Source organism: Hemiscyllium ocellatum, chromosome 34 (genome assembly GCF_020745735.1).
Source record: "Hemiscyllium ocellatum isolate sHemOce1 chromosome 34, sHemOce1.pat.X.cur, whole genome shotgun sequence".
Lineage (NCBI taxonomy): Eukaryota > Metazoa > Chordata > Chondrichthyes > Orectolobiformes > Hemiscylliidae > Hemiscyllium > Hemiscyllium ocellatum.
Genome location: NC_083434.1, coordinates 15,708,391 through 15,721,552, shown reverse-complemented (window position 1 = coordinate 15,721,552; position 13,162 = coordinate 15,708,391). Strand labels below are relative to the sequence as shown.

Below are 13,162 nucleotides of genomic sequence, written 5' to 3'. Positions count from 1 at the left end.
CCCCAGCTCCCAGCCATAATTCATTCATACAAACATAGGAACAAGGGCCAGGAGTAGGGCATCCAGTCCCGCAAGCATGTTCCACCATTCAAAAGATCAAGGCTGATCTGACTGTAATTTTAAATCTGGATTCCCACCTATCCTGATAACCTTTCACTTCCCTGCAATAAAGGCAAAAATAAATATATCTTATTTTTAGATCACTGAAGTGATTTTACTTCTTATTCAACTCTAGAATTCTGTGGGCTGCTTAATAATTCGAAAATAATACACATAAAATGAAGAATCAAAGATAGATATAGAATTTTAGTTACATCATTAGTCATACTTTATTTAATTTATTTCAAATACACATAAAAGCCATTTCACATTAGACTCATTAAACAAACTACTTTGCAAGTTGGAGCTTGCATCGGTATTCTGAATCTAGTGAATGTTGGAATGATGTTGGTGAATGCACAATTGATATGAAATCTCTCATGAGATTCCTGCATGATTTACTGAATGAAGGCATAAATCTGAAATTTAGGGGTTGAGCACATATGCTACTTCTTTTAAACCTCTATAAAAATATGATAAAACATTTAAAAAGATTTGAGCTGGTATAGATACTTTACATTGGGCTAATATTTGCATTTTAGGTCTCCAAGGTGGGCTGTATGTTATGTACTTTAGATAAAGTGATGGGGATTTTGTGTTCACCTGGAGTTGGTATCTTAGTGACAGGCTGGAAGGAAGCCTGGGCTTCTGCAATTCTCTCTTTGAACTTCTGCTGAAGGTATTTCTCTTCCTTGGAGTAACTCGTGGCAAAGGTGGACATTAGAAGGCAAGCAGCTATTACCATCCCACCAATGCAAAAGAGGATGGCCCCTGCTAACTTACATGTGTCCAATGCCACATTGAATTGGACAGCATGACCATCCACTACCAGAAAATCTTCATTCTCCTCTCCAAATGCTTCAATCTTTGGTGGTACCAGGTAGCCAGCTGCAATCAGTGCCAATCCTATAAGAAGTATGGTAGTCCCAGATGTAAGTCCAACCTGCAAAATCACAATAAGAGATTGTACAGCAAATTTATACTTCACCAATTCAGCAACACAGTTTGCAGTTACAACCAAAAATGTTGCCAGTTCCAGAATCGAGCATGAAGTTACAGCATGCTAAATAAATTACTATGCCGTTATAATTGTGTCAATTAATGTTGTGAATGTGGCTTAAAAGAGATCATGCTAATTTAAATCTTTATTGGGCATATTCAAATATTAGTGAAACGTGTGTGCTGCCTTAAATGTGTTGGCACCTTTGGAAATGAATTGTTTTCTCTGTTCAAGGAAACTAACCATGGCAATGTTTCTGATCCTTGAAAATATTACACAATTCCTGACATGAAATGTGGATCATTTATCATTGGGTTTCTGCCCTAAATATATTATAGTTGTTCAACTGTATAATGGCAAGTTGATCAAGTAAGTTCCCACATTAACAACATATATTCAATCCAATATTTTATTCAGTGCATTGATGTTGTATCAATATGGCCAAGTAACTGTGGTCAAGCAGAAAACAAATACATAAGACTAAGGTGCTTAGAAATGGAAAATGAAGGTATCATACCGACAATACCAGTAAGAGCACAAATCACAAAGCAATACCTCAGAGAAAACAGAGACAATCAGAATTAAAAGCTTATGAACAGAAAGTGCACTTGCATTTAACATTTTAATGCAGAAATACTCTGTTTTGCCCAGAGACTGACAAAGCAACACATCTCATAGTGATTTCTTTTTTAATCTGACCTATCAGTTTAATTTTTAAACCATAATTTGTGGCAAATTTGAATTGATAATGATTCAGTGATACCAAAAGGTGCTTGGAATGTCCTGATCATTGGATCTAATGCTCTTTAAGGAATAGCATTTAAGGATAGGAAAAGATGCAGAAAACAATAGGGATAAAAATGAGGTGAGTTATAATCAAGTTGGAGGTAGAAAAGGAAAAAAGACAGAATTAAGAAGTGTTATGATACAGATGGTAGCAATTTGGCCCATTATGCCTGTGCTGGCTTGTTATGGAACATCATTATTGAGCGTCATCTTCTGCTTTCTCCCTTTATCTTTGCATATTATTTTCTGCAGTCCTCACTTTCTCCATATTATTTTAATCCTAATGATCATCTAATAAAGGGAGCGGCAACAATATTGGATTTGGAGAGAAAAAGGCCATAAGGAAAAGTGAGAAAATAAACTTTAATTTTTAAAAACCAGCTGTAACAATTTACGACCTAGAGGAATGTGACTTCGTACTTTCACTGTTCCCTTGTTGGACCTCCAAGATTGTGTGAAATGTCAGGATCCTAAATCACATAATTGACAAGATGCTTATGACATGACTTACCAGCCGTAAACAACTGTTACTCATTTTAGCAGCATACACTCAGCAACTTAATGACACAAGTGGAAAGCCTATAGTGAGGTGGTGATTTCTTTCCCAGTTTTGGAAGAATTAACCATGGAAGTTTTCCAACAATATGCGGCAGCTCAGAACACATGTATCTCTTCACATTATTATCATTAAATATTAGTAGGTCCTATGAACTTACAATTATATTCCAAAATTTTCTGAGCCATTGCACTTAAAAATTGAAGAAACATTGAGAACAACATTACACAAAGTGTGGGCATGTGTGAGGTTATGCACTTTGAAGGAAAAACAGAAGAGATTAGATTCCCTACAGTATGGAAACAGGCCCTTCAGCCCAACAAGTCTACACCAACCCTCTGAAGAGTAACTCACCCAGACTCAATCCCTATCCTACATTTACCGCTGACTAATGCACATAAGAATTTGGGCAATTTAACATGGCTAATTCACTTGGCCTGCACGTCTTTGGATTGTGGGAGGAAACCCACACAGACACAGGGAGAATGTGTAAACTCTGCACAGACAGTCACCTGAGGCAGGAATTGAATCTGGGTCTCTGGTGCTGTGAGGCAGCAGTGCTCACTACTAGCCACCATGCCACTTAGATGATTATTATTTAAATCGAGAAAGACTGCACAAACAATGGCACAGAAAATTAAGGGGTCCTAGTGCATAAATCACAAAAAAGCTAGCATTCAGCTTCAGTGGGTAATAGGGACGACAAATGGAATGATGGTCTTTATTTCAAAGGGAATGGAATATAAATGTTGCTAAAACAATACAAGACACTATTTAGACCACAGCTGGAATACTGTGAAAATGTTTGGCCACTTGATCAAGGAAAGATATACTGGCATTGGAGGCAATCCAGGGAAGGGCTGATCTTGGGTGTGGAAGAATTTTCTTATGAGGAGAGGTTTGGTATTTCAGTCTTGTCCTCATTGAATTTTAGAAGAATTAGCAGAGGCCTTATTGAAACATATAAGATTCTTAGGAGCTTGACAGGGTAGATATTGAGATGTTGCTTGTGGAAATACAAGGGTATAATCTCAGAGTAAGTGTTGCTCATTTAATACAAAGAGGATGAGGTTTTTTTTAAATGAATAGTAAACCTGTTGAATTCTTTACTGTAGAGGGCTACAGAAGTTGGGTCATTGAGTATATTCAAGCCTGAGATAGACCAATTTCCAAACATTGAGGGAATCAAGGATTATGGGAGAAGATATTGAGGCTTATTAGATCAGCCATGGTCTCATTGAATAGCATTATGGACCCCATTGGCCCAATGATCTATTTCTACTGATTCATTGTCTTATGACATACCTTCCAGACAACAGAATTCCACCTGCTTGGAGACCTCTTAATCTGAAAATCATCGTCATGCTCCCAGATAGATGCTGTACAGTCTTCATAGAACTTATGCAGATATGATCGGACTCCATAACGTTGATGTAACCCATCTGCATTATAGTTAGCGTTCTCCGACTGGCAGATCTCTGCACATAAACTCATCATTTACAACTGCATTCCAACCTGTAAATCATAAAAGACTGAAATTTGATAAAGGAAATGGTAACACAATACATCTATTCTGAAAGATTTAACAATCTGAAGTTATATTTAGCAGGTCTAATTCTACAACCGCATTGCAACTCTAGAAGATAGGCTATATGCTACTATTATTGACAAAGTAACCTGTTTTAAAACACAACAAAATAATTTTCAGTTTTTGCTCACGTAACAATGACAATAATAGAATGCTATCCATATGTTTATATGACGGAATATCAGAGTTAATTACTTGTGCTTTGCATTTAATACTTTGACTCATGGTAATTTACCATCATGAGTTAATGATTTGTGAATAAATAATCTTTTGTTTAACTCTGTCAACATTTAATTTGTCCCTACAGGAAGTAAACTATCCCAGTAACATGTAGATGCTTCTCATAGAGATATAGGTTTACTTAACAAAGATTTTCCTGTTACTTATGGCAATAAAAAAGCAGAACCTATAGCTGTATATGAAAGGTAATTGCAATGCCATTCAGGATATGTCACAAAGATTTTATTTTGATGTAAGACTAGATAAGGTTATTATAAAAGTAAAAATCTTAGATATAATTTTATTCCAATGCCTATTAATTTGAAGCAAATGGCACACTGCATAGTTAATATGCATTTTAATCTAGTCATAGAGTCATACAGCACAGAAACAAACTCTTTGGTCCAACTTGTCCATGCAGACCAGACATTCCAATCTGACCTAGTCTCATTTATATATAACCAGCCAGACACCCTTTAAATATTGTAATTTTACGAGACTCCACTACTTCCTCTGGCAGCTCGTTCCATTTATGCACCACCCCTTGCATGAAAAAGTTACTCTTCAGGTCCTTCTTAAATCTTTCCCCTCTCACCTTAAACCTATGTCCTCTAGTGTTGGACTCCTTACCCTAGGAGGTAGAAATAATTTCATATTTAGAAATAACTAGTCTGAATGACCAAGAATTAAGTGTATTCTTGAGATAGAATGATGAATACAAAGTTGTCCGTATTTGATCAGTTGGTCAAGTGGAGCTAAATTTGGACATTTTAACATTAACATGATCATTTAGCACATATAATATAAAAGATATGGTGCTCTCAGAGACTCTGTTCTAGTACAAGGTTACACTGTTGAAGCGATTAGCAAGAAAGAAAGAAATTTTCTAATTATCTACTTTCCTCTCTTCATTTTAAGACCTTCATTAAAATCTACTTCAATCATTTACTGCTCTTTCTCATCTTCCTTTCCTTTGGCTCTCCAATTATTTTTCCTTTATATCTCTGCCAATTCTATGGAGCCTTTCTATATTAAAGGAAACATTTAAATATAAATTATTGCTGTTTGGAGATGGAATATCCAAATGAAATTAACTGTCTAGTTATTTTTTCTGTTTAACAAATTACATTGTATATGCACTTCTTCAACACGAGAACCCATAGTTTTGCATCTCTTGGAATGGACAGAATATAAGGTGAAACTCCAAGTGATTTATCTCAACGCTGTAGGTTTAACCTTGTAGCTCAAATGCCCAGTGTGATCCTTATCTATTCCCCACAGCAGCCATCCTTTTACTTTTTGAGTGATGTTACATTGCTGGCTTAATTATCATTACTTTAGTGAATTGGGCAAAAATCCATCAAAACTGGACTGAGACTGTTTAAAGTGCTTTTAACGTCAGTTATTATAGACAGCAGAGTGAGTAAACTTTCTTTTCATCAGTTCAAGCTGGCATTCTGAAACATTACAAATGGTGAAACAATCATTTGTTATCACTCTCGACAACCTAGTCATACAGAATTCTGCCAACTAACAAGACAGTAAGACACCATAAATTTATTCAGTCTTGGAATAAATTCTGTTTTGCATTTGCAATAATTTATGATGATTAAAGGTGACGATGAGGCAGAGTAGATAGAAATTGATTTTTTCTCTAATGGAGGGGTCTGGTCGAAAGGGTTGTTCATTGATGATGACAAGAACTCCCTTTTCATGTGGATGGTTATAGAAATCTGGAATTCTTCCCTAAAGACCTGATTACATAAGATCAAATAAGCATTTAAGAACAAAAGTTGATAGATTTTATTCAGCAACGGTTTTAGAGATTAGACAGCCAAGGTGGACAAATGAAGGTCAGATGCAAATAAGCCACGATTGACATAACAGGCTTATTGGGCTGAATAAGCTACTTCTGTTTCTATGTTTCTACCTTTATATACAAAAAAGTCTCAAAAACAGCAAACATTGCAAATCGCGCACACACAATATGAAATGGATGTGCAATGTGCGCTTTCTAGTCCAGGAAACAAGTTTCTTTTTAAACCTGTTGATAAAGATTAGACTCCCTGTGGGTGAAAAGGTGCAAAGTACATTTTGTCTGGCTAAGCAACTGCAACAGGAGGTAATGAACTAGTGGAACTTTATAGGAATTATTGCTAAACTGTGTTGCCGTTCTATTAGTTTTATGTTAAATTTGACATTGTAACAAAATATCAATGATTCACCATCTGGGTCATGAGTTCATTTAGACTGATATCTTTATTGCAATTTTGAAGGAGTATTGTAATATGGTTTGCTTTTGGCCAGTTGACTGTTCAGGTAAACATAAAAATTCTATGTAGTATTTGAAGAGTATTGGTTTCTTTTTGGCATCCTTGCTAACAGTTCAGCCCTAACAAATACCACTAAAAACAGATGGCTGATCAGTTACTAATTTATTATTTTTACAGCCATGCTGTGCACATATTAGGTAATCAAAGTTTGTGCGAAGATTTGTAGCTCGGGTGCTTGTTGTAGTGGTTCTGTTCGCCGAGCTGGGAGTTTTTGTTGCAAACGTTTCGTCCCCTGGCTAGGAGACATCATCAGTGCTCTGGAGCCTCCTGCGAAGCGCTTCTTTGATGTTTCTTCCGGTATTTATAGTGGTCTGTCCTTGCCGCTTCCAGGTGTCAGTTTCAGCTGTCCGCTGTAGTGGTTGGTATATTGGGTCCAGGTCGATGTGTTTGTTGATGGAGTTTGTGGATGAATGCCATGCCTCTAGGAATTCCCTGGCTGTTCTCTGTCTGGCTTGCCCTATGATAGTAGTGTTTTCCCAGTCGAATTCATGTTGCTTGTTGTCTGAGTGTGTGGCTACTAGGGATAGCTGGTCGTGTCGTTTCGTGGCTAGTTGGTGTTCATGTATGCGGATTGTTAGCTGTCTTCCTGTTTGTCCTATATAGTGTTTTGTGCAGCCCTTGCATGGTATTTTATAAACTACATTAGTTCAGAACACCGAACGGAGAATTCACCACAAGGGTACACAGGAAAACAACACACACAGACCAAGTCCTAAACTATGAAAGTAACCACCCCAACACACCCAAACGAAGCTGCATCAGGACACTATTCAAAAGAGCTACAACACACTGCAGTACACCAGAACTGCGAAAAGAGGAAGAGGAACACCTAAACAAGGTATTCGCCAAAAACGGATACCCGCGCAACTTTATCAACAGATGCCTAAGAGATAGACCACGGAACGAGGACATGCCACAACCAAAAGGACTAGCCACACTACCATACATCAGGAGCGTTTCAGAACTGACAGCCAGACTACTGCGACCCTTAGGACTCATAACGGCACACAAACCAACAGCCACGCTCAGACAACAACTTACTAGAACAAAGGAGCCAATACCCAACATGAGCAAAACTAATGTAGTTTATAAAATACCATGCAAGGACTGCACAAAACACTATATAGGACAAACAGGAAGACAGCTAACAATCCGCATACATGAACACCAACTAGCCACGAAACGACACGACCAGCTATCCCTAGTAGCCACACACGCAGACAACAAGCAACATGAATTCGACTGGGAAAACACTACTATCATAGGGCAAGCCAGACAGAGAACAGCCAGGGAATTCCTAGAGGCATGGCATTCATCCACAAACTCAATCAACAGACACATCGACCTGGACCCAATATACCAACCACTACAGCGGACAGCTGAAACTGACACCCGGAAGCGGCAAGGACAGACCACTATAAATACCGGAAGAAACATCAAAGAAGCGCTTCGCAGGATGCTCCAGAGCACTGATGATGTCTCCTAGCCAGGGGACGAAACGTTTGCAACAAAAACTCCCAGCTCGGCGAACAGAACCACTACAACATATTAGGTAACCATATTTATCTACACAACAGCGACACCACTTTAAAAGTCATACATTTGTGTAAAAAGTACTGGGCTGTCCAAAGGTGCAGCCATACTTTGCACAAAGGAAGATGGTTGTGGTGATTGAAAATGAATCATTCCAGCCACAGGACATCACTTGATATTGTCAGGAGTTCTGCAGCTGATTTATCAATGAACTTCGCTTCATCATAAGGTCAGATGTGGGATGTTCACTGTGCAATTATCAATATTCAGTATCACTCCTCAGACAACTAAAGTGGTCCATATCCAAACGCAGGAAGACCTGGACAACATTCAGACTTGGGCTAATAAATGACAAGTAACAACTGTACACACAAGTGCCAGCAACGACTATCTCCAACTGTTCCAGCCATATACCTACTGTAGCCACAACAGCAGGCAATGGGCTGGGAATTCTGCATCAAGCAACTCACCTCCTGACTCCCCAAAGTATGTCTACTGTCTCCAAAGCTTAAGTTAGGATTGTGATGGAATACTCTTTTGTCTGGATGAGGGCACCTCCCACAACATTCAAGGTGTTTGATGCAACACAGGAAAAAGCAGCCTGCTTGATTGGTATCCCACTTAACAACTTAAGCATTCAATCCAGCCACCAGTTAAGAACAGTGGCAGCAGCATGTACCATTTATAAGGTGCACTGCAATAACTCAGCAAGGCTTCTTAGACAATGCTTTTCAAACCTGTGACCTATATGACTTCGAAGGACAAAGGCCACAGAGAAATGGGAAAGCCATCACCTGCAAGTTTGCCTCTAAGACATCATCTTGCCTTGAAATTATACCTCTGTGTCTTCACCATCAATGGGTCAAATCCTAGAACTCCCTTGCTAACAACATGTTGACCTATACCCAATGGACTGCAGCAGTTCCAAGAAGGCAGCTCACCACCACCTTCTTATGGATAGCCAATTAATGCATAGCCAGCCATGCCACATTCGATGAGCGAATAGTAATTTTTAAAACTCCACAGAGAGTTGCACACTCACAAAACAATTAGATCACGTGAGTAAACGGTACCAGATTTCAAACCAGGAGGTTGAGTCACATTGCCATTGTAGAATATCATCAATAAGTAATATTTTACTGTTAGCTAAATATTATGTTGCAACAAATTTCAACTATTGATATCCCCTTTTCCCAGCCTGTACGAATAGGGAATCAGATTGCACCATTGCCCCCAGGGTTTCACCAGTACCATTTTGTAGCTTATTACTAGAATGTACATTATAAATGATCTGCGATATTGATCCTTCGACCTTTTCATACTGTATATCAAGACATTAGATTAGATTAGATTAGATTACTTACAGTGTGGAAACAGGCCCTTCGGCCCAACAAGTCCACACCGATCCGCCGAAGTACTACCCACCCATACCCCTACATTTACCCCTTCATCTAACACTACGGGCAATTTAGCATGACCAATTCACCTGACCTGCTTGTTCTTGCCATTTCCCTGTCACAATGCATTTACTATTGGGAACTCAATGAATGAACAACAGAGTTGTCCAAACACCATTGATAGTTTCCTGAGGATTGGGTTGGGATATCTGGTTGGCATGAACGAGTTGGACCGAAGGGTCTGTTTCCTGTTGTACATCTCTATGACTCTATTCTGATTGAGTGATATAATTTTGTGAGTGCAAGACCAATATTTACTTGAGATAATGACACCAACTCCACCTCTCTGCAACAGTCCTTCACTTCTCAACTATTTCTGTACTTTGCTGTAATGGATAAGCAAAAAATTCCAGTGATTATCTTAATGTGTGTAAGATTGCAATTTGTTTAGTTTCTGTCAAAACATCTGCAAACTAATTATTGTTTCTATCTCTTGTAGATTGAACCTGGCAATGATTTTGTTTGAAACTAACTAGACTTTCAAGCCCTACCACAAAGACCAGCTCCTTCCAATCTCTGCAGTCATCCATTCCTCTGAGCTCCCTTTAGTTTTACAGTTACAGAGATCTTCATTAACACCTTCATCCTGTCCAGGTTTAATGATGTTTTCATTACCATTTTCTCCACTACTTACCTCTGTAATGTGCAACACTCCTAAAGGTCCATTGTTTGCACTCTTTCATCTTTGTTCTTACTAGTTCTGCATTTGTTCATCATTCCCCAACATATTTAATTTGAAATGCCCATCTGTTGCTGAAACACTTCAGCTATTTTGACCCTTAACTGTTCTGACATTGGCCTATTTTGAAACCCCCTCCACCATACAACCCTGCCATTTCAGCTTCAGACATCTCTCCTTCACCTAATTTTCACACTTCCCTTCAAATAATTTTGGTCTGTTGAATTTTTGCTTCATCCTCTTGTCCTAACCCCTTCAACAACATAATCAGGTTGTCACCTGGTGTAACACTTTGTGACAAGGTCGTTAATGTATAGTGATAGCTGCATGTTATTGTCACAGACTTATTGAATATTTATTGAATACATCAAAGGTTAAGCCATTGTTAATACTTAAAAACAAATTCTTCAGAAGAGCCCAGCTAACTCATGAGAAAGTCGAGATATGGCAATACTTAAAAATGCAGTTCAATACATACATTATTCTGATTTTCTTAAAATATTCTGGCAACATGTAACAGCATGTCTTTCGATTTTTTAAAGCAATATAGTATTTCTCTACCTTGTTTATATAACAAAAATTGGATACTGTAGCCAAGATTATTTGTATTGTAACATTAAAGTTTGGCCAACATTTTGAAGGATAAACTAAATTATAAATAATTCCCCAAGGGGTTTAAAATTTTCTTCAAAGTGGAGATAACAGGCGCATCGCTTCCCCTTTGGATCATCCCGTGTAAACCGTCAGGGAATTTCCAAAGTATCTATACTTCAGGCTCAACTGTTAGTTTGCAGAAATGATTGGCATATCTCCCATAGTGCATGAAACCTTAGTCCTGTTTTGCCATTACAGTTAGACGATCACTGTTTACCTCCATAGTTTGTACGCAATTTGAGAAGTCTGTAAGAGGCAAGTAGCCGATTGCAATATAAACGAACACAGATGTATCTGTCCAAGGTGCTGAAATTCCCACTGAACAAGTGATGGCCGGAAACTATCGACCTGCAAACGGGCCATTCAAATCCAATCCAAGCTCCATACAGAGCGCAGCAAAACCAAATGACCGCTATTTCACCTTTTAGCTTGTTCCTGTTGTTTCTCAAACATTTCGGCACCAAGGACTCCACCTTATGCTATGTCCATATTGTATACAAGTGAGTATATGCAATTTACAAACAAGAGTGCAAGTATCGACATTTAAGGTAACCAGTAACGTCTGACACGTATCAGTTTTCATCTGAGGCTGGGAAAACTTGTGAAGCACAAACAATGCCCACATTTCCCAGGCTGTGGATGTGGGCGTCCTGCCCAGGGATTCCCCTGGAGATTGCTCTTCGGTCGGGGCACCCCGAAGCTTGCTCCCTCTCCATCCAGCCAGCTCCTCGCCTGGCGGCCCGAGAGCAGCTGCTTTACTTTTTATTGTTTGCATTTTTACCTGTTCCCCACAAAACGTGACTTTGCAGGGCTGGAGTGTGTGTGTGTCTCCGATCCGGCGCCGTTCCCCCTCCTTTTCCTAGTGCCTGGCTCTCAGTGCATTGCCATTGCTCCGAGTGCCCTCCAACTCAGACAGCAGGCACTCATCCTGCATCCCAGCGCGCGTGCGCCTGCTCCGCAAGGGGGCGGGTTCCCGAGCTGGCCTCCCTACCTACAGGCAAGGAGTTGCAGTGGAGCAGGGCAAGTCTGGAGGTGCTCCTTCCGCTAAATTAACCCCTTCCAGTTTAGGGTCTACATATGCATTGGCAGTAGTTGCAGGATCATTCAGCCTCAGTCTCACCATGTCTATCTGGAACATAGAACTTTGCAATCAACAAGGTGTCCCTTGAGTAGTGCCTGGAACAGAATAAATAGTATCTCCCAAAGGCTTCGCCTAAAGCAGAAAATATTGAATCATAGGAGGAGATATTAGGTAAATTGATCAAAACCTCTGCGGGAGAGATATTTTCGGGACCAGCTTAAAGAAGGGAAGGACAGTAGAGATTTTGGGGGAAATATTCCAGAGTTGAGATGCTCCAATGGTGGAGCAATTGAAAATAAGGGGCGTGAGAGGCCAGAATTACCATCGACGTCTTTGGACTAGAGCGGATTAGCGAGACTAGGAGGGGCTATTTTGGGATTTGAAAATAAGGGCGATCGTTTTAAAACCAAATTACTGCTTGACTGTGAACCAATCAGTGGGTAGAAGGTTGTAGGAGAGAATGGATCTTGCTGTGAGTTGAGACAAGGGCAGCAGTATTTTGGATGATCTCAAATCTACAGATTTTACAATGTGGAGACCAGCCAGGAGAGTGTTGGAATAATGAAGCCCTAAAATAATATTGACATAAATGAGGGTTTCAACAACAAGGGTCATATGATGCAATGTCTTGGTGGTGAATTTTCTTAGTTTTATCATGAGTTCAAATCCCACTATAATTTTGGAATTGCAAACTAGTCTCAGTAATTGTAGGCCCAGCCTCACTAACCATACTAGTGATGCCCATATTTCATGATATAATAAAATATAAATAAATAATAACATTGGATGAACACCTCTGCTAAACTGGTGGACAAAATATTTCTTACACATGATAACAAGTGCACTGATTATAATACTTGTTTGAATTATGTGTGAATTGGTGTTTTCTCTAATTGAGCTTGTTTTGCTGATTAAATAATTCTTCAACACCACCAATTAAAATTTCCACCAGCTTTCTTTATATTTTCGAAGTTTCAAGCAATATGCACTTCATGACCAAACTATATCCTGAAACTAAATTAACCTGAATAGATTACGTAGGCCATTACATCACTGCTGTTTGAAGGGTACATCAGAGCACAAATGAATTGCAATATTTCCTACTTATCAACACTAGTGTTTCATCACTAAATGAAAAAAAAGAGGAAACCTTCAAGACCATCAACAATACCCTTAC

At 39.0% G+C, this 13,162-nt stretch overlaps 1 protein-coding gene across 1 annotated transcript; it reads right to left on the bottom strand.

Moving 5' to 3' along the window:
* Positions 1-628: 628 nt before the first annotated feature.
* Positions 629-11,753, bottom strand: nrsn1 (neurensin 1). The gene is made up of 3 exons (XM_060850185.1): positions 11,686-11,753; positions 3,747-3,956; positions 629-1,042 (listed from the first exon to the last, which is right to left on the bottom strand). Exons 2-3 carry the CDS (start codon positions 3,936-3,938, stop codon positions 638-640), a joined length of 597 nt encoding a protein of 198 aa, XP_060706168.1. The 5' UTR covers positions 3,939-3,956; positions 11,686-11,753; the 3' UTR covers positions 629-637.
* Between the last annotated feature and the right edge of the window lie 1,409 nt (positions 11,754-13,162).

Bases quoted from the DNA above. Each gene is read 5' to 3' on its own strand.
- nrsn1 (XM_060850185.1), bottom strand. From the start codon at position 3,938: ATGATGAGTTTATGTGCAGAGATCTGCCAGTCGGAGAACGCTAACTAT. The intron at 1,043-3,746 runs GTATGTCATAAG...GTGATTTTGCAG, and splicing joins GGAATTCTGTTGTCTGGAAG to GTTGGACTTACATCTGGGAC.